Here is a 20840-nt window from a genome sequence, read left to right as displayed (position 1 = left end):
TAATTTCCATGGGGCACATTTGGAGGGTCACTACGTATATTCGTGACGATTAGGTTTACTATTTCAGCGTCAGCTCATTTAAAAGGTTCACAGGTATGTTTAGATCCCTGCAATACCCTCATACCCAGCAAACATTCTGAGCTCCTAGAAAAGAGGGGCATCAGGGGAGGAAAGACGGGCATCAGGGATTTGGGGGTTGAAAGAGGGGCTAGTCGAGTTGAACGGTGTCCACTTGCCAGGTATGCAGGCACAGGTATCTCTACTGATTCTGTATCGAGCCCGGTGCTTGTGATTGAGGAGCGTGGCCGGAATTTTTATGCGGTTTATGAGAGGAAGTGTTATGATGTCATCGCTGTGACGCCATATTTTATTCACACAGAGTGATTGTTATTACAAAAGTAAAAGTTCTAGTTGGGGCAAATTTTATCCCCGTGCTGGAGATTTACCCCGCACAATGTAAGCTTGTATGAAATCAATGGGAGTTTATGCATGGGGGGGGTCAAATGCATAGGGGCAGAATACCGCCATGCAGTTGCAGTAAAGCGCATATTGTGCCTTTTATTTTTTGTATTTAATAAACACAAACTAATTATGCCGTTTTTACAGCATTTTATTGGCTGGCTGTTTTATAGGGTTTGTTTACATTATATAAGGCCTGCAGGGAGCTTGGTGTTGCCCTAGCAACAGAGGCTGCGCCGGCGTGCGTGACGTTGTGTCTGCGCGTCCCCAGGCCCGCCGTGCTCGCTCCCGTGGCTGTGGTTCGCGCGTTTGTGTTGTGTGTGGAGCTGAGCGGCTGCCGCGGTGGGAGTGAGCTCGCTTCCCGGTGCCCGTGTGTTCACCCGGCCTGAGGCTTCCAACAGCGGACAGGCATGGAGCTCTGGCTGTTAGGCCGCCGTCCCCGAGCTGTCCGTGAACTGGGCCTGTACAGCAGGTGAGAGAGCGGCGACGGCCCCCGGGGGTGCTGCTGCTAGGGCGGGGATGAGCTGAGTGCTTAGGCCGCTGTTAGCAGGGTGCTGCCCCCTCCTCTCTGGATGCACTGAGGCAGGAGGAGGAGGCTGCGGCGGTGTGCGGCCAGGCTGCAAGGCCAGGAGGGGGAGGAAGTAGGCCAGGCAGGGAGAGCAGGCCCGGAGGAGGGGGGGAAGGGACAGATCCAGCAGGAGGGAAGCTGCGCCGCAAGCAGGGAGAGCAGGGCTGGGAGCAGATCAAGCAGGTGGCGGAGGCTGGGCTGGAGGCATAGCGACCGGCAGGGACAGCGTGACAATGGACTGAGGGACGGATCTGGCGGGCGATGGAGTACAGGTGCTCCTGAGGCTCGGCCTCGATCTTATTGCCTCCTCAGCGGTCCTTATTCACTAAAGCGTGAGTTGGACTCTTGACGGACTGACCGGCTCACCTGCGCGGCTCATGGTTGAGCCGCGCTTTGCTCTGCAGGTGATGCCCATCGCGGAGAACGCGCTGAGCTTATTTTAAACCTAATTACGACAACACTAGACCTACTACCGTAAATATAGAGGACGTCGGATCGCTCTCGTTCTGTCTAGTCTTTTGTTGAAATCCAGGTGCTCAGACATCTGTAATGCTTTATTACCGCTGCGGATCGGTGAGATGTTTTTTTTCTGCTTTGCAATGTGAACCTTGTTATTTATTGATTTTTATTTTTTTTCCTCCCCCTTTAGGATGTGAGCGCGTCCTGGTCTGTTCGCTTTGACCACCCCGCGTCTTCTGCTAGAATGTTTCTTGTCAACGTCCCTCCTCTGGTTGCTTTCAAAACGAAATGGACAACGTTCGCAGACGCCGCGGCTGGTAGACTCCCCGTATGCTTCTCTGAATCCGAGGAGGAGATCTCGGGAACTTCCGTGACCGCGCAGGTTCAGGACATTATCAGTAACCTCCAGAGTGATGGACCTTCTCTTGATGTGACCGGCGAATATGAGTGTATTATGCAGAAGAACAGAAAGGGGGAGATTTACGTCGAGAGAGGACTGAAAAGCGCCGGCGCCGCGTTTAAAGGGCATACTAGAGAGGCGGCCACGTTGGTCGTACCCGCTCAGTTCAAGGATAACAAAGAGGAGAGCTCGGGGTGCGGCCCTCTTCTGCTCGATTCGGATAGCGACGATTCTGTGGACAGAGACATTGAAGAAGCTATCCAGGAGTACCTGAAGAAGAAAAGCACCCTCGACCCGTTAACCCATACAGCGGATACAAGTTCCATTCCTTCCGAAAGTCCGAAAAGTTCTCAAAAAGACCAGGAGAGGAGAACCGCTCCGAATGTTTGCCCCGTTAAGACTGAACCCAATAACAGCCTCTTGGAGAGGTTCAAGCCTCAACATAAGCCTAGAAGTCCTTCGCCTGACAGCGTGAGCAGCGATGACTCTTTCGAGCAGAGCATCAGAGACGAGATCGAGCAATTTCTGCACGACAAGAAGCAGCAGAGCGGCGGCAACGAGACGGGAACATGTAAGAAAACCGCTCAGGGAGAAACGCAGGCCAAACCGAAGTTAAAGTCTACTAAGGCACCTGAGAAAGCAGCCCCCAAGGCACGGGAGCCCGTCGGGAAAAAGGTCCCGGAGAGCGTCGGCTCGCAGTCTAAATGTATCAAGACGGGCGCCATTAATAGGGTTCAGTCCAAGGCCGGTGTACTGAAGCCGAGTGAAAATAAAAAATCACAGGCTCAAGCAGCTGCTCAGAGGATGAACGAAGACCTCTCAGATTCTAGCAGCGACGATGGTATCGAGGAAGCCATTCAGCTTTATCAGCTCGAGAAAAGCAGACTGGAAAGTAATTTGAAAGCTGCTCTCGGTGTCCCTGCTGACAAGGGGAGCGCTGTACCCGACACCGCTTTAATGTACGGTCCGGACAAGAGCGTGGCTCCCGATGACCGCGTAAACGAAGAAATAAAAAGAAAACCGCAGAATGCCCAGACGGCAACATTCCAAGATGTAGCAGACGTCAATAAAATCGCCAATAAAAAGGTGGACGACCGGGCCGCGCAATGTGAAACCGCCATTCATGCGACTTGCAGGGCGGAGACGGCCACCGAGCTGATGTGTGCGGAAGCGATACTGGACATTTCTAAGACAATTTTGCCTTCCCAACCAGAAAGCACTTTCACAGTTTACTCTGAAAATCCCTGCTCTCGGCGTGAGCCGGAAAGTGACAGCTCTGTGGACAGCGACGACAGCATAGAACAAGAGATAAGGACATTTTTGGCTCGTAAAGCTGAAGCTGAAGGTGCCTTGGCGGCGGCGGCTTCTATGAAACAGACATCATCATCATCATCATCATCATCACCTTCTTCTTCAACAGGCGCTAGGCCGGAACAAGGCAACCAGTCGACTGCTTCCAAAAATAAGCTGTCCCTGTCACGTAAAAGAAAGCTTGCGGAAAACAAGCAAGGCCCGACGGCCAAAGTCAACGTACTGGAAAAGACATCGTCCAACGTCGATAACCGGTCAGACGTGACAAAGCACCAGCTAACGTCCAAGACCGTGCAGGACAGCTGTATGAGGACAGCGGCTTATGTGTTTCAGAGGCCTAAATTATCGCGTCCACCAGAAGCTCGGGAATCTGCCGGGCTTAGTGTTGGGAACGTGATAAGAAGTCCGGAGTCTCCGCCAGCCTTCAGCAGGGTATCTGGAAAAGTACATTTCCGAACCAAGGGTGAATACAGCGGGGACGAGAGCAGTTCTCTGGACAGCGATGAAGATCTAGACACTGCGATAAAAGATCTACTGAAGTCAAAGAAGAAATGTAAGAAAAGAGTGAAAGATACCAGATCTCCGTCTCAGAAAAGGGTACGGTTTGGGGACTCTGCAGCGAAGCCTTTAGAGTCCTTTGGCTTCGAGGAGAAGGATTGTTACGGCGTTAGATCTCCTGTTATCAAAAGCTGCCTTATGAATTCTAGCGCTGCAAGAGACGCTTCTGCAAGAAGGGCGAAGGGTAATATAAGGGCTAAGGAAGATAAGGAGGCCGGGAACCATTTGTTCTCCTCTTCCGGCGGCGCTGTTTGCCATCCTGAACCGGCGGGTGCCTCGGACAGAAGCGGCACGGCTCTTTCCAAGTCCGAAGCTCGGGACAGCAGCTCCGTGGACAGCGACGACAGCATAGAGCAAGAAATTAGAAAGTTTCTGGCGGAAAGAGCCAGGGAGTCCGCAGAGCTTTCCGCCGCGCAAAAGTTGGCTGGCGTTTCCGACCAAAGTCTTAGCGTATCTGCGGTGGAGGAACAAGCGGTCGCAGGCAATGCGGTGACGAAGACGGCGCTTCAGCCAGGCGCGGAAATCACCGGCTCTTTGATGTCCTCTCTGCCGCCGTCCATGGTGCCCGCGTTAAATGATTCTAAGCAAAACATTTTGCCGGCTGCTCAGCAGTCCCACCGCCCTGGTGATCTAGTGAAGGGTGCCAGCCCGGCGCGCAGGAACGACTGTCTACTAGTCAAGCAGGAATGTTCAGTCTCTGCCGGCAATGTCGCTATGCCAAGCGAGAGATGCGTGCAGACTCTACCGGCCGTGGTGATCAAGACTGAAATGAACGGCGCGCAAGGGAAATCTCACTTGCCGCTTTCAGGGAACTTCGTCGCCGGTCTTAAGTACATTTCAGGAAACGATAAGCAGCTTGTTTTAAATGTCGATAACTCCAGCCCGTCCAGGTTAACGGGTGGGCTTCAGAAATTGGGACAGCATATGATTCCAAAGCAGACAAGCTGCCACCCCCTTCCAAAAAAAGGACTTCTTTTACAAAAGCCCAAGGTTGTCCAGGCCCCCGATCTTTCCCCTAAAAGTCCATTGGTCTGCCCCGGTCTGTACCTGCTTACAACCCAAGTATGTAAAGAAAACTCTAGGCCGTGCCTTCCGTTTAGTAGTCCAGCGCCGTACGAGTCCGGCCTTAATCTAATGGGCATGCAGTACTGTCGTAGTCAGGTAGCCCCCCGTGCAGCCCCTTATGCAGCTGAGTTGCCCCTTCAACAACGCGAAGGGGCAGAAATCAGAGAGCAAGTCATGAGGCAGGCAGCAGCGTTAGTGCCCCCCGGCACCAAAACCGCAGCGAGGGATGTTTTAGGAAGCGACAGCAGAGCGAGGAGTGCAGATGAGACAGCCTTAGAGACAGGCTCTGGTAGAAATGTGAAGGAAAGCAGAGGTTCTAAAGGGAGTCTGTAAGTACCTTATTTTGACACTTTTTTTTGTAGCTGTACAGTAATCATTTAAATGGAATGAAGGAAAAAAAGAGAAAAAGGCCAGACGCTAGAAATCAACCTTTTCATTGGGCTCCGTGTAACGCAGGATTTTATTCATTTATGAACGCTCTGTCGTACTGTTATGTTTAGAAGCGATACGGGGGTTCATTTACTGTTTTTAAAACCCAAATTTACATTTATCCATGTCGGCACTCGGTTCCTGTAGCTATTATTGTGACGTTTAAGTTACACTCCGTTACAGGAATCCTACTTCTGGTGTTTGTAAACTAAGCAGTGCTTACGGCAATTTAGATAAGGGACATCCCTATTGGGCACAGAGACCCCAAATCCTATCATCCTTAGCCTGTTGTAGCCCGTGGGGTTCTGCCTGTTGCACCTTGAGCTGTTTGTTGGCCGCCCCCTGATTTAAAGCAAAAAAAAAAAAAACAGCTCTTCCTCCACAGAAAAGCAACTGCAGCTTTCCCCCTGTAACTTATGTTGCCGTAGAAGCATCAGCCTGTTTGTGAGGCGCACGCTCGCACTAACCCATCACTTATCATAGTGCTTTCACCGAGCAGAGATGGTAAATTTCAACATCCGGACAGGTGCGCCTGTTTATCAACTTGGCAGTAGCTCTGTCACGTAAAGAGTTAAAAGTCCACCAGCGCCAGGGTAACGTAGGGTTAAGGTAAAGCCGGACCTGTTTAATTTACCCACGAATAAGGTTTTTTCTCACAGTACTGCACGCTTTGGTAAGCCTTCAGATGATGAGTTTTGGATAATTATCCCAAAAGGAGAGTCTGAAAAGGATCGAGGAGGGAGTTCTGGACGGACCAAGTTGTTTACTTCGGTTTTCCCGCACAGGCCATTAAACTTAAAGTAGATCATTAACTTAGAGACTTCACGCCGGTACAGTCCGTGGAATTAAATAGAAATGTGCGCAGGAGGTAGAGGCTCGAAGTTGGCCACTTGGAGGCCAGAAGACGTTTAAGCCTCCTGGCCACCAAGTCCTCGGCTTTGAGCCTCTATCTTCCCATTTACTTTAATTCTAAGTAAATAAATATATTGTTGACTGTGTGACATACACAATGCTCGTGCTTCACATGTGTCCAGCAGACTTAAACGCGTGTGCAGATCCCCCGGTCACGGCCGGCGTCTCCCCAGAGCCTCTATGGTAATAACTAGTCCCAAAGCACCTTGTTTGCGGCCGGCTGATAAACAATCGCACGGTGTAGCGAGATGCCTGCCAGGAAGCGGTTTATTTTATATACCCAGTACAGAAGGAACATTCCATAACTTTAGGTGCGGGGGACGAAGGCTTCGGTTTCACTTTTGCGCACGCGCGCTCTCTTCCCCAGCCTGTTTGCACTGATTTTAAATGCATCTTCTTGTTTTTGATAAAGTTGAGTTTTGTGATGACCTCACAGAGCATTTTAACCCCTTCAAGACAAAGAATATACATGTACTGTGCTTTGTTTTTAATGGGTTTAAGGACAACCCATTGTCCTTCAGGGGATAATAACCCGTTTTAATGCACTAAACGAAGAACATTCACCAAACAGCGAGACCCCCAGCCAGCCTTTACAGTTGTGTTCAGTCAGCGAGATTTGTCAATTGTGAAATATAAGCTGATCTTCTATTTAAAGGGGAGCTCCCACCGTACTTTACCATCCTTCGGTTACACGCAAGTTACACGCCTAGCTATCGGAGAAGCTCGTTCTCTCCACCCAAAATCCCTCCGGAGATCACAACACGGCCCATCACACCTGACGCTAGGTACCCTTCTGTCACCTACAAGAAAACAAAATACGGTGGGACTTCCCCTTTAAGAAGCCTCAGTGGTCTCTGTGTCCGCTTTGGGCTGATACCCCACGCGGTGGTTGGAGAGCCTCGAACATTTTATCAAAGGCACTTGTACCTGGGCTTTCCGAGCCTGGCTCTCGAGGACTTGGGGCCACTTTTATTTGTGGGAACCAAAGATTGATAGCAAGTTAGTGGCCCCCAGAGGGCCTGCCGGACGTGTCCCTCCTTGGGGGGCGGGGGGGGGGGTTGACGTTTTGATAACTCGGCTACTGTTCTTCACGCGGATCTAATAGACTCTGCTCTCGTAACTTTGGTAACCAGGGGTTTTTTAAGTCGCTTTTTTTGCCTTTCTTTTGAAAACGAATTTGTAAATAAAAGCCGATTCACCAAATGTTTTCTTGGTTTGGCTTTTTCCTCCCCTTCCAGCTAAATTTGTAAATTGTTTTGAGGATCTTTTATCTCGGATGTCCCCGCGGGGGGGCACGCAACAGGTTGTGGGACTCGGAAGGCCTGTAATTTATGATGTATGTATATATACATATATATGTACTGACTATGCTGTGCATCGCCAGTTGTTATAACTTTTTCCCCCCCAGATGTTTGTTATTGAAGAGATTTAAAAAAAAAAAGACGATTGTTTGCCTAGTGTCTGCCTAATAAACTATCGAGACTCTTTCTGCTTCCTTGTATAATTCAACTGCCTCCTTATTTTTTTTCCTCCCTCTATATTTTCAAACGCTATGAACTATGGATCTTAATAAAAGAAGAAAAAGAAGAGTCCTGAATATAAGACGACCCTATTGGGGAGGGGGGATTAAAAACACTTTTGTTACTTTCAGACCCTCGTTCACGCTCTCTGTCTCCATAGCTTCTCCGCCGGCCGCTTCCGTGTCCTCGTCTCCTTTTCCGCAGCTCCGCTTCTTCTCTTGCCTCTTCTTCTGTCCTTGTCCGCTTTTTCTCTGTGTCCGCTCCCTTAGCCAGGTGCTTCTGCAAAGGGGCGGAGCCTCTGCACACACCCTCTCCCCTGATTGGAAGAGCAAGTGGGAGAGGCTATGCCTTGTGTTGCGCAGTGGCTCCGCCCCTTTTTGTTACTGGAGCTGTTTCCGAGGTGAAGACAGAAGAACAAGAAGAAATGGAGCTTTGGACATTAAGAGAGAGCGAGTGAATGAGAGTATGGGTAAGGGGGAGTGACGAGCCCCTAGGCTGAGTTGCCTGAGCGGGGAATTGTTGAATAAAATAAATTAAAAATTAAACGTAAAAACTTAACTTTTGATGCGAATTGCCTCTGGGTTTCCGTGACGATCGTATAAATACACTTTACTGACTCCATGTCTCTGTCTTTCAGCTTTAGTACAACAATCCAAACGGGGATGGCGGTGCAGACTTACATAGCGCTGTCCTGCACGCAGATCTGTAGCCAGTTTGGGCTGCGAGCTCGCAAAGCGGCCAAAAAGGTACCTAGTGAGAGAGAATGCGAAATCACCCATAACCGCGCAGGAGTCGTCGCCGTGTACCCGTCGCATTTTCCGTAAGCCGCTGGCCTCGACTGCTATCGGTCCGTGCCGGTAGCCAGTCAGGGTGGAGCAGGGCCCAGCATCGCTGCCCAGAGTATATAAAACACGCTGGGGGGGTGGCTTCGATCGTTAGGTATACCGCCAAGTGTCTGTTTTCCATGGTATAGTCTGGATTTTGAGGTGCTGTCCCACTGTTGCAGGCAGGTCAGATCACTCCTAACGATCTATTATAAGGAAGTGGTGGGATATAATATCATATCCCGCATTCTGATTCAACAAGCTGCCAGATGCCCCCAGTCACCCCACCAACAAAGATGTCCGGCTTTTAGCACCTGATACGTCGGGGCAAATACCACGAGAGAATGTATAGATTTCTCGGATAGCGGTATTTTTAAGAATCTTGGCGTTTTTTCCCTTTAGGACGGGACGTCACGGAGGAAGAGCGCTGTAGGGCAGCGTCAGAGAGATTGAACGCAGGTTGTGTGCTAGCTGTCGAGGTGAGGCGTTACACGGTCAATTCAGAGTTTTTAAGGAGGAAATGTCACATCTTCGGATGATTTAAAAATTATAGTTTTCAGCTCTATCAGGTATTTGGGGGTTTCATGCAAATTTTCCTTTATTGCCCATGATCCCTCGGCAACGACTGAATCAGAATATCACCGACAGCCCGAACAGGAAGTTGTAAGCTACTTCCTGTTCACTCCCCGCATTGCTTTAGCGGACGGCGCAGGAGCCTCTAGCGCTAGAGATTGTTTCCAGCCGCGCAGGTCCCCCCGTAACGCTATTATCACAGATACCTCGGGGCAAAAGAGCTTTGTTTGTAAGAACAAACATTCTGTTGGAGGAACCATGGAATTATTATTGATTCTACGGCGCTACACATGTGACAGTTCCTCTTTATTACTGTTCCAATATGTTTATAACCAAAAATTATTAACCCCTTAAAATGATTTTTTCCTGGGGGGGGTATTTTGAATAAAGGGAGAGTTGTGTTTTTAACTAATCAGCCATATATTGTGAAGGGCCAATATCTCCCTATTTTCTCCCACCACTTACCTTTCTTAATTCCTGTGTTCCATCGTGGTGCGCATGGCTTCAGTGCTGAGCGCAGGGATATGACATCATCAGTGGCCTTGGCGTGCTCATTGTGTCACCCATGCCACAGCTCCGCCATCGCCAGCCAAGACTTTTCCCGATAGAGCCACATATCCGAGTGTGTTAAACCGGGAGCTGCCCTCGTCCCGTCTCTGTTGGATTTTCTTTGTGCAAAGAGAGTCACCCTTGAGATAATTATGATGTAATATCCCAACCAACATAATAAAGGGGGGGGGTTCATAGTTTTTAAAGGGCGTCTCGCTACAAATAAAGGCATTTGCAGCCCTGAACCAGAAATAAGACTTTCCCCGCCGTCTTCTCTTCCAGAGCAAAGGTAACCAAGTCTGGACACACCGCCGGCGGTTACACTTCCAGGAGTGGAGGGACAGACCTTCGAGTTTGAGTTTTGGTTTAACCTGTTTATTGCCCGTGACAGGAGCCGGTGCAGAATAAGACGCCGGCTGTTTAATGGGTCCAGGGAGGAGACCCTGGCGGTCACAATAACGCAGTTACGCTTTCATTTACGCCGTAATAGTACTGACTGTCGGTGCTATAACTCTAGCGCCGACGGTCAGTAATATTACGGCGTAAATGGAATTGTAACTCTATAGCGCCGACGGTCAGTAATGAGAGCTTTTACTGAGAGTAATTACTGGCCGTCGGCGCTATAGAGAGTTACGCTTCCTTTTGGTTTATGTTGCGGAATTTTCTTTTCTTAATATGTGGCCCTTGTGAACACAAACAAGGAGCGGAAGTTACACCGGTTTTGTTCAGGTTTGTTAATAATGGGCGCAGGGCCCACTTTCCTTGGACGGAGAGACGGTGTTTTAGGGGGGCTCGCTGACAAAGACCACTGCAGCCTCCCACCCAGGGGTTAACATGTAACGTTTTACTGTTTCACTGTTAAAAACGTGAATTTAAGTCATTTAATAAAGTTCACTGCATTCAGTTATTTAGTCCTGACTGTGTTTCTTACCTAATCGTCAGTATGTAAAGTCTTGGATATTATATGTGATTTAGGACATATGTTTAAAAAAAAAAAGTAAGGTTTTTAAAAAATATATCAAAATATCTTGCTGAATTAGTAGAAGTATACTACATAGAATATTCTTATATGAATATCCACTGATCCTTCAATATACACTTAATTCGGACTGTTCTTAGTGGGAAGTTATACCTGTGCTGGGGGTTATTACTGTATACAGTGCTGGGGGTTATATTACTGGGGGTTATATTACTGTATACAGCGCTGGGGGTTATATTACTGTATACAGTGCTGGGGGGTTATATTACTGTATACAGCGCTGGGGGTTATTACTGTATACAGCACTGGGGGTTGTATTACTGTATACAGTGCTGGGGGTTATATTACTGTATACAGCGCTGGGGGTTATATTACTGTATACAGCGCTGGTGGGTTGTATTACTGTATACAGTGCTGGGGTTATATTACTGTATACAGCGCTGGGGGTTATATCACTGTATACAGCGCTGGGGGTTATTATTGTATACAGCACTGGGGGGTTATATTACTGTATACAGCACTAGGGGTATATTACTGTATACAGCGCTGGGGGGTTATATTGCTGTATACAGCGCTAGGGGTTACATTACTGTATACAGCGCTGGGGGGTTATATTACTGTATACAGCGCTGGGGGTTATATTACTGTATACAGCGCTAGGGGTATATTACTGTATACAGTACTGGGGGTTATATTACTGTATACAGCGCTAGGGGTATATTACTGTATACAGCGCTGGTGGGGGGGGGTTATTACTGTATACAGCGCTGGGGGGTTATATTACTGTATACAGTGCTGGGGGTTATATTACTGTATACAGCGCTGGGGGGTTATATTACTGTATACAGCGCTGGGGGGTTATATTACTGTATACAGTACTGGGGGTTATATTACTGTATACAGCGCTGGGGGTTATATTACTGTATACAGTACTGGGGGTTATATTACTGTATACAGCGCTGGGGGGTTATATCACTGTATACAGCGCTAGGGGTATATTACTGTATACAGCGCTGGTGGGGGGGGGGTTATTACTGCAAACAGGTCCGTGGCTCGCATGCAGTTAAACACAATATAATAGAATTAAAGGAATCCCCACCTAGAGCAGCGGTGGAAATAATATAAACCATCTTCCTCAAATCCCGATCTGCCCCGTCCTGCCCGCCTCTCACATGAATACCCCTCTTGTCTCCTAATACTGATTAATATGTATTTATTCCACCCCACGCTCCGAATTCTCCGGCGGTTCTGTAACGACGTCCCACGCTGCCAATGGAATTCACTTCTTATTATTTTCTACTTTCTGTCCCTCATTTTCCCGAAATGAGAAGAAAGCGAAACTCGAACATTTTAGAAAACGTGTTTGATAATCAGGAAGAACGTCGACTCACAATCTCCCCATAAAGCCGTAAAGTAACGTTTACATTATGCTGGTTCTGGGGTTAAGTCTTTGAGCGTTCCGGGATATATTGTGTCAAATAACCGGCGCTGCGCGTTTTTGGACCTCCTGAGTCAGCTCGTTTGGGAGTCGGGGCAGGATCTACTACTCATTCAGAAGGTCCGCTGACGTTGTAGCTGCGGTGGAAGTTCATCGTGTCGTGAGCGGTGATATGGTTGTCGGGCCCCGTCACGAAGCTCTTCTCCAGACTCGTGTTCAGTCCGTGGTTCCTGTACATTCCGCACTTTGACGCTACTTGCGAGAATTTATCCGACAAACCGTTAAAAGTGGTCTGAAAATAAAAAAAAGAAAAACGTTATTTTTTTCATTGGAATAACATGAAATCATTTTCATTAGAATGAGAAGCCAATTGTCCATTACCGGCATTTCGTGGACCGTCGGTGGCCTCCTTCCATACGTCTGATTGGTTGTTCGGTAGAGCGGATTGTCGACTTTGGGCCTAGAACCAATTGGAGAGACTTTGTTGCATCACTAATGATAACCGGACAAGGACCCCTATGCCCCACCATTTAGAATAATACGAAGGTCCGATTTGGACGCCCCCCTCGGCTCGCAAGAAGAACTAGCCACCCGCTTAGATTTGGTACAGTCCGGCTGAGCATCGACATATAACACCATGCAATATCATCATTATTTTATATAGCGCCATAACATTCCGTAGCGCTGTACAATACCTGCTTTTTAAAGCCACAGAACCACATATTAAACCCGGGGTGAGCAGATTACCCCGTAAGCAGGAGACATGTACTGAGGATTATACGGGGCTGTCCAGTCATCCCACCTGAGGGCCACCCCGTGCTGAACATGCTTCACTGCCACAATACTTAATACACTTAATGACGGGGGACGTACCTGTATCCGCGCCTCCAGGTCTCCGGGTGAATGAACTTGGCCGGGAGGTCTTTGCTCACTCTGTAGAAATCGCTTGTTTTCGGGAAGGCGTTTTCAGTCTCGGGACTCAGATCTTTAGACATTTTGTCTCTGGAAGGAGAGGGGATCCTGCGTGTCCCTGAGAGTCAGCCTCCGGTCGCTGGGAGACCAGCAAGTCTGTTGTTAACAACCAGTTGCTCAGATACTGTTACTAGGAAACCACTGGGTGGCAACAAAGTAGCAGAGTTTGCTTCACCGAAACTGGATCTTAAAGGGACGGTTACGTGATAAGACAGTCGGTGTTAACAGAATAAAAGCTTTTTAAGGGTTTAGTTCTCTTTAGTAAAGAAAAAAAGGCATTTTATAAAACTGATGCTGTGAAAAGGAATCTGAAGCAGTTTGGACCTCACAGATACCCTTCCAATTAATGATATGGCATAGTCCTTGTTACTTAATATATATACGGTATATATATATATATATATATATTAATTATACTTATATTATTGAAAATAATATATAATAATATTAAAATAATTTTGATACAGTCAGTCTGATTATATATATATATATAATCAGACTGACTGTATCAAAATTATTTTAATATTATTATATATTATTTTCAATAATATAAGTAAATAATAACATTAATACATTTTAATTGATGACTGTTTCCTTATAAATAATAAAAAAAAAATTAGTTTTTATTAATTATTTTATAATAATTTTAGTAATAACAATAATAATAATAATTTAAATATTAGTATTATTATAATTATTTGATCTCCTCGACTATTTCTTCCTCATCTATTAAAATCTTTATTAATTAATTTATAATAATAATAATTTTAGTAAAAATAATAATAACAATAGTAATGGAAAGATTCTATTACAGACATAATGTATACACTGTACATGGTATGTCTGATATGTAGGGGATTTAACGCGTATATGCAGTACTCCCGGTGGCCCAGCAGATGGCGCTGGTACATGCAGCCAGGCTCACTGTGTAAAAGGAAGTGAACAGGAGGCCGGAAGTGCTGCGGATCCTGACCTTCTCCAGGCAGCAGCAAGCATGGCTGCCTCTGCAGTGCCTTCGCTGCTGCGGACAGGTGGGTGTCACCGGGCAGCGCATCTCCGCAATGCTTTATGATGTAAAGGGGTCGCACAGGGGGCACTCCGTGCATTTATTAGGGTCTTACCACACTAACCACAAGAAATTAACCCTTTGAGTAACAGGGGGAGAGCACTATGACCCACCCATCCTTCTGCCAATGAAAGGATGGAATGCATTTAATATGTGAATGGGCTACCCAGCCTGGGGTGTTACGTTTATTTAGTGATGTCACTAAACTACAAGGAGGTGACATTAACACTTTAAGTGTCAAAGAGCAATACCCTCATCCCCACAGCCTTCTGGCAACTAAAGGGTGGAATGCATTAGTCTATTATAGGGACTTAGTAGTCAGTAGATATTTCGGTAGCCGTCGTGGAACGTCAGCTCCTGTGACGATCAGAGATTCTACTTGTCGCGTATGGATGGGGGTTTGTGACACTGGTCGCCACAGCTACCATAACATTAAAAAAGGACAGTTTGCGTCAATTTAGTTAAAGTTAATTTGATACCGTTTCTAAAACATTTTGCTTGCAGCGTTACCAAGGCTGGGGAGTATCGGCCTCCAGTCCTCAGGGACGTTTTACTGCACGAAGCATTGTAGCCGCCGGTACGTGACGGTCCCGGCCGCCGCCGCAGCTGTGTCAAGCCAACCGCCTGCCGTTAACGGTAAGATTATTGTATTATCCTGACGCGCGGTGTGCCGTCTGGCGCTTAGTAAAGGGTTAACAGCGTAGAGATCATCTTTACAACATCTCCACGGTGTGCAGGTAATCTGCTGAAACATTTCTACGTTAGGATCAAATCACAAAGCGAAACGCGTGGGTCGTCGGGGCAGAAAAGAAAGAATGAAAGGATAGATAGGAATCGGGGTGATGGAAGTAGTGAAAATGGGCAGGATTGAGAAGAGGCATAAAGGCGTAGACTATTGCGGTCCAAGACGTAGAAAAGTGCAGCAGTGAGTGGATGATATCGAGACGTTCACTCAAGAAAGAGCTCAAGATGTAATTTAGATGAGGAGAGGCAAGAAGGCACTAGGCTGAGAATCCTCGAGTCTGTGACTGAGGGCAAAAAACCCATCTAAAATGGGAAGAGGGCAGAGGAGGGCATTAGTGGAATATTCCAGAATAGTGATGGGGGTGGCGGACCGTGGCACGCGTTTTGACAACCTCTCCTGGCTTTCAGATATCAGTGAGAAACTTCTTTCCGAACCCCTGAAGCACCCGGATTTCTTCAATATAAAGGAGCTGTTTTCCCTTAAGGAGTTATTTGACGCCCGTGTGCACTTAGGACATAAGAAAGGATGCCGCCACAGGTATGTAACCCGTGTAGGGACCACGCCAAGTGCTGCGGGCGTTCAGGTTATATGGGTGGGATCTCTTGAAGTCTATATTTCGTTGTAAGTATTGTTTTATTCAATGGAATAATAAAGTTTTGCGAAATGTCTTTGACGCCAGGTTGATGGAACCCTACATCTTTGGGTGTCGTTTGGAGCAGGATATCATAGACCTGGACCAGACAATGAGTCATCTCCAGCTGGCCCTTAACGTCACCGCGCACGTTGCCTACCGCAAGGGGATCATTCTGTTCGTGACCCGCAGCCGCCAGTTCATCCACCTGGTGGAGTGCACGGCCAAGGAGTGCGGGGAATACGCGCACGTTCGATACTGGCAGGGCGGTCTGCTCACCAACGCCCCTGTCCAGTATGGGGCAGGGGTGAGAATGCCAGACCTGATCGTCTTCCTCAGCAGCCTTAACAACGTGTTCGAGCAGCACGTGGCTATCCGAGATGCGGCGAAAATGAACATCCCCACCGTCGGGATCGTGGATACCAATTGTAACCCCGGTCTGATTACTTACCCCATCCCCGGGAACGACGACTCGCCCTCCTCCGTGGAACTGTACTGCCGGCTCTTCAAAATGACCATCAACAGGGCCAAGGACAAAAGAAAACAAATGGAGGTTTTGTACGGACTCCAAAACAAAATCACTGAGGCGTAGCGTCCCCTCTTTGTAATGTTTTTTGCCCCCTTAATAAATACACTTTTCTTGTCTGGGTGTTTTGAATGCATTTAACAACCACGGTCTTTGCCCTCTTTACATGGTTGTAGCCTTTAAGAGGTCGGGAATGTTTTGGATATTGATCCCCGTACTGAAACCTTTTAACTGCCTAGTGTGTGAGTGTGCAGGATCTTCATCCCTTCAAATACCACCATGTTTGGTATGGTTCAAGAGTTTGGGGTCACTGTGGCTGTAACATAATTACACAGGAGCGATGGGAGTGATAAAGGGCCATTGGAACACAGGAGTGATGGGAGTGATAAAGGGCCGTTGGAACACAGGAGTGATGTGAGTGATAAAGGGCCATTGGAACACAGGAGTGATGGGAGTGATAAAGGGCCGTTGGAACACAGGAGTGATGGGAGTGATAAAGGGCCATTGGAGCACAGGAGTGATGGGAGTGATAAAGGGCCGTTGGAACACAGGAGTGATGGGAGTGATAAAGGGCCGTTGGAACACAGGAGTGATGGGAGTGATAAAGGGCCGTTGGAACACAGGAGTGATGGGAGTGATAAAGGGCCGTTGGAACACAGGAGTGATGGGAGTGATAAAGGGCCATTGGAACACAGGAGTGATAAAGAGTGATGAGCGCCTATGAAGATATTTCATTAAAAATCAGCCGTTTCCAGCTACAATAATCATTTACAATATTAACCCCGTCTGTGCTGGATTTCTGACCCCAAAGTGACCCCAAACTGTTGAACAGTAGGGTACTCCTGGACACAGAGGGGCAGGCAGTGAATTCGCACCCCCACTAAGGCGAGCAGCAAGTGTTTTTTTTTTCCAGGGTTTACATTTTCTATGTGTATTCACTAAAGTGGGAATATCCAGGGGTTTTTATACATAACAGGCTCTCTGGCAGGAGAAGCTTGATGATATCATCCTTAGGCCAGTGTGATGTCAGGGAGATCAAATCTTCCCTTCTGGTTTACTTAAAGGTCAGCCATCATATATACACACGGTACCTGAGAGTTCCGTTTAGATTTATTCCGTCCCTTTCCCCACCCCAGTTTTTTTGCCCTGCAGGATATGTGGCAGGATGACACATCTGATACGTGATCTACGTGCTGTGAGCTCTTGCGCTGGCTCAGCGAGGGATAAATAGAAGATTTTGTAGCCACCGAGGACCGCAGAGAGAGGATGTTCTGTTGCCGTTTTTGGATCTGCAGCTTCTCCTGAAGGTAAGTGATTTATTTTGCAGGTGAAATGAATGTGTATGAATGTAATTATGAATCACTTTCGCATGGATTTATTGTTCAGCTGTGTGTTTGTAGCCAATTAAAATAAGTCTTTCAAAAACATTGAAACTTTGTCACGGTGACAAAGTCAGTGCTGGTGGATCTGGCAAAGCTTGAGTGATCTTTGGGTCCACCTGTGCAGTTGGGATCCGGAAAGCTATTAATCTCCTTTATAGAGCAGAGTTGGGAAGTTCTGCTGCCTTAGAGCGATGGAGATGCTTATAAAAATGCATCATGCAGGGCAGCAGTGATCGTAATGCAGTAAGAGCAGGACTCACCATCACAGAGGTTCCATGAAACCCCGAAGCTGAATGTTGGAAGCCGGTCACCTCAGCCTTCAACTCCCCAGCCAGGGAGAGCGGTCCCCATCATCTAATAAATCACCATTGGCTCTCATGGCTTCCCCCATCCATGGGTTCTTATGCTTAGTTGTAATGGTATGGAGCGCCATCTGGTGGTGCGCTGTATTATTGCAGTTGCGTGATGTTTGACCTCGCAGGCTCTCCGTAGGCAGCTGTTTAAAAGGCCCCGCCTGGAACACGAGGCTCTCTTCTTTCTCTGCAGGCTGATCGGAGAGGTCGGGGGCTGCAGCAGCTCCAGCTGTAGGTGGGGGGGGGGGGCAGAGGGCTATTCATGTAAGTATTAGGGGGGTCCAAGGGGGGTCTACATGTCTTTTATTAATCAATATTTTTTTAAAAAATATTTTTTAACCCTTTAAGTGTAAGGGGTGTCAGTCCCCAGACAGCCCCATATAATACTGTGTTGGGGGTACTGATGGTGCTAATGTTGCCCCTAGAGGCGTTACAAGCTGGTCTGCGGTGTCCTGCTTGTGTCATTAGGTGGCAAAGAGAATTGTGGCTGTGTCTACGCTCTGTGCCCCGTACCCCGTGGGCATTAAGAATGGTTATCGGCCAGACAGGCGATGAAAACCCCTCTTTATATGTAGGGATGATGCTCAGTAACTGCTGATGGAAAGCGTTAGAGCTGATTTCCCAAAACTACCAAAAATATCTCTTTACTCTGAAATGTAAATTTGGGTCGGGACGATGAGTTTAGCAACGCTTTTGTTTTCCATAAATATGATTTTTGAGGTTTTTTTTCTTCTTTTTGTTCTTAGGAATTCACCGGAGGAGTGCGGAACGCGTCAGACTCTGCTCCAGGTATGAGACGTTCCTCCTCGCGCATGTTGCATTTGCCCCTAGAGGCGTTACAGATGCGACTGATGATGTCGCGTTTGTGTCATTAGGTGGCATAGAGTATCATGACTGCGTCTACGCTCTGTGCTCCAGCCAATGAGCACCTGGAATGATTACCAGTCATACAACGTGTCGTATGCTCAACTATGGAAGGCTGAGTGTTCTGAGAGTGGTTAGAAACCTTTTTAATACATAAAGCGTTTTTATAAAGGGGCAGGAGAAGAAATGTTCAAACAAGAGGCCAGAATCTTAAACTAGAGGGTTGTAGAATTAGATGGAATGGAAAGAAGCTTTACTTTACAGGGTGGTAGTTAAGAGGAACAGCCTCCCAGAAGAAGTGGTAGAAGGGAGAAATTTAAACATGCATATGGAAAAATTACCATTATAATTGTAGACATTTGCATTAACTCCGCATGTGGACTAAATCCGGCTCTCTATATTCTGTAGGTTGGGACCAGAGGCGTAAAGAAACTTGGTGAGTATTCTGCAAAAGAAGCTTCCGGGTTTTGTCTGGACGTGCCGAGGTATAACAGGACTTTGTGCAAAGAACGTGCGTTACTGCTGCTCTTCTAAACTCGTTTAGGCAATCGGCTCCTAACGGCGTGAATAAAATGCCGTTTATGTATTAAGTAAGGGGGGCGGCCGTTAGCCCTTCCTGGCAGGACACAGCGACGTATAATTTCTTCTGGTCTGAGGGGTAGAAATGGTTTTGCGGGTTAATGTTCTGCGACGGGCGTATAGAAAGCACAGAAGGGGTCTAATGATAGTTAAAGTGCCTTTTTGTATCGTTCCCTGTATTCTTGGGCCCCTGGGGGCCGCACGGCATTGCGGTGAAGCCGTTCTGCGTTTGTCCGACAGCCCGAATTGTGTCAGCTTCCTGCGAAGATTAATCGCCTGACAAAGTCCGTCTGTTCCTAAACCCTCGGAAATTTCCTCATTAAACGGCGTTATCGGGGGCCAAAGGTGTGATTAGCCGAGCGCTCGCTGCCGGCTGGAGAATGAAGCCGTTAATTGGCAAAAGACGCCGGCTAATGGAAGCTCTGCGCTCGGAGAATTCCTAACAGACCTCCGGCGGCGGGTCTTTCACCGCGTGCCGCGCCAACGCATAGCCACAGACGGCTCGGGGTTTGGGAAAGGGCCGTTGAAGCCAAGATCTGCCAATGGGGGGGGGGGATGTGTAGGAGGCAGACGCCGGGACTGAGTGGACCTGCTTATGGGGGGGGGGGGGGGGAGAGCAAGTAAAGTGTAGAATGGAGGCCATTTAACTGCAGTTTCTGCCAAGATGTACGGAAGAGAACTACTTCTCTAATTAGGTATTGGGTTATAGATTAGATCCTAAACCGGTCCTGTTAAAATAGGATTTGTTAAAAGGATTGTGGGGGTTGTAGTGTTATCGGCTGCCGAGCGTGAGGTTAGTTGCTGCTTTTTTAAAGGGACACTCATAGAAACGAACGCGTGTGATTGCTGAGGTCCCTTTAAATCTACGTGGTGTCCCCTTTTTACTGCTCACTCAGGTACTTAATTCTTCTTCTGAGACATCAAACGGTCCCTTTAAGGTTCTGCACCCCGATTCCCCTGGGTTTAGGGCCACAAGAGTCAGTCAGCGTAGATACGCTCAGTTAAATCCATTGATTTGGAGGTGAGGGCATTTTTGGGGTGAATCAGGCCGCAGTAACGCACGCTCCTGTCCCGTACGATGTCTTTGTTCTGCTGTTTGCACGGTGAGTCGTTTGAATGCAAAAGAATATAATAAAAATACATTGTGTAACATTTAATAAAACTCTGGATCTGAAGTATTTTTGTGTGGATTCTCTTCCTGTCTTCCGGCTCCATTCTTTCTAAATTGTGCCTAAAACCACGGCGCAAACCGATCGCCCGAGTAGCGGGATCATGAAGGCGATCTGGGTTCCGGGTAACGCAAGTTCCCCCATTCCACAAACCCATTAATTGAGGGCCAAAACCCCCCCCACCACCACCAAGAAAAATAATCTTTCTCGGCCCCAAGTCGCACTCTCTGGATCTGCGTTCCCTTATCTACTTTTATGTGCAGGCATTTTATATCTAGAAAATCAAGTTTTTTGTTTTCGTTAACTATATTGGTTAAATTGGCCAGAACGACCGCAGATGGCGGCGTCTTCCACGATGTAAGTGCAGTAAAGAAACCACCTCTATCTTCAAGATGAAGGCTCCTTTGTTCCAGGCGTAAGGGATGCCCACATGTCTGGAAGGTACGATTTATGAAGTGATCTCCGAAGATCTTTGCGTGGAGCTTGTAGTTCTCACCTTTAGCCACAAG

At 47.6% G+C, this 20840-nt stretch overlaps 3 protein-coding genes, 1 long non-coding RNA gene and 2 other non-coding genes across 6 annotated transcripts; 5 read left to right on the top strand and 1 right to left on the bottom strand.

Annotated features, from left to right (window-relative positions):
• Positions 1 to 769: 769 nt before the first annotated feature.
• Positions 770 to 5225, top strand: PPP1R26 (protein phosphatase 1 regulatory subunit 26). Its single transcript, XM_053473203.1, has 2 exons — positions 770 to 931; positions 1677 to 5225. Exon 2 carries the CDS (start codon positions 1731 to 1733, stop codon positions 5151 to 5153), a length of 3423 nt encoding a protein of 1140 aa, XP_053329178.1. The 5' UTR covers positions 770 to 931; positions 1677 to 1730; the 3' UTR covers positions 5154 to 5225.
• A 2690-nt stretch (positions 5226 to 7915) lies between these two features.
• On the top strand, positions 7916 to 10123 carry LOC128502589 (uncharacterized). Its single transcript, XR_008355152.1, has 3 exons — positions 7916 to 8427; positions 8908 to 8984; positions 9910 to 10123. It is a non-coding gene; the product is annotated as an uncharacterized LOC128502589 (long non-coding RNA).
• A 1827-nt stretch (positions 10124 to 11950) lies between these two features.
• On the bottom strand, positions 11951 to 13101 carry PIERCE1 (piercer of microtubule wall 1). Its single transcript, XM_053472427.1, has 3 exons — positions 12918 to 13101; positions 12426 to 12504; positions 11951 to 12336 (listed from the first exon to the last, which is right to left on the bottom strand). Exons 1-3 carry the CDS (start codon positions 13037 to 13039, stop codon positions 12154 to 12156), a joined length of 384 nt encoding a protein of 127 aa, XP_053328402.1. The 5' UTR covers positions 13040 to 13101; the 3' UTR covers positions 11951 to 12153.
• Positions 13102 to 13956: 855 nt separating this feature from the next.
• MRPS2 (mitochondrial ribosomal protein S2) lies at positions 13957 to 16103 on the top strand. The gene is made up of 4 exons (XM_053472426.1): positions 13957 to 14047; positions 14587 to 14718; positions 15235 to 15364; positions 15507 to 16103. The coding sequence occupies exons 1-4, from the start codon at positions 14011 to 14013 to the stop codon at positions 16048 to 16050; spliced, it is 843 nt and encodes a 280-aa protein (XP_053328401.1). The 5' UTR covers positions 13957 to 14010; the 3' UTR covers positions 16051 to 16103.
• A 2030-nt stretch (positions 16104 to 18133) lies between these two features.
• Positions 18134 to 18268, top strand: LOC128504172 (small nucleolar RNA SNORA17). The gene has a single exon (XR_008355405.1). It is a non-coding gene; the product is annotated as a small nucleolar RNA SNORA17 (small nucleolar RNA).
• Positions 18269 to 18539: 271 nt separating this feature from the next.
• LOC128504170 (small nucleolar RNA SNORA17) lies at positions 18540 to 18673 on the top strand. The gene has a single exon (XR_008355403.1). It is a non-coding gene; the product is annotated as a small nucleolar RNA SNORA17 (small nucleolar RNA).
• The last annotated feature ends 2167 nt before the right edge of the window (positions 18674 to 20840 follow it).

This window comes from Spea bombifrons, chromosome 8, assembly GCF_027358695.1.
Source record: "Spea bombifrons isolate aSpeBom1 chromosome 8, aSpeBom1.2.pri, whole genome shotgun sequence".
Taxonomy (NCBI): Eukaryota; Metazoa; Chordata; class Amphibia; order Anura; family Pelobatidae; genus Spea; species Spea bombifrons.
This window is presented reverse-complemented; position numbering and strand designations above follow the sequence as displayed.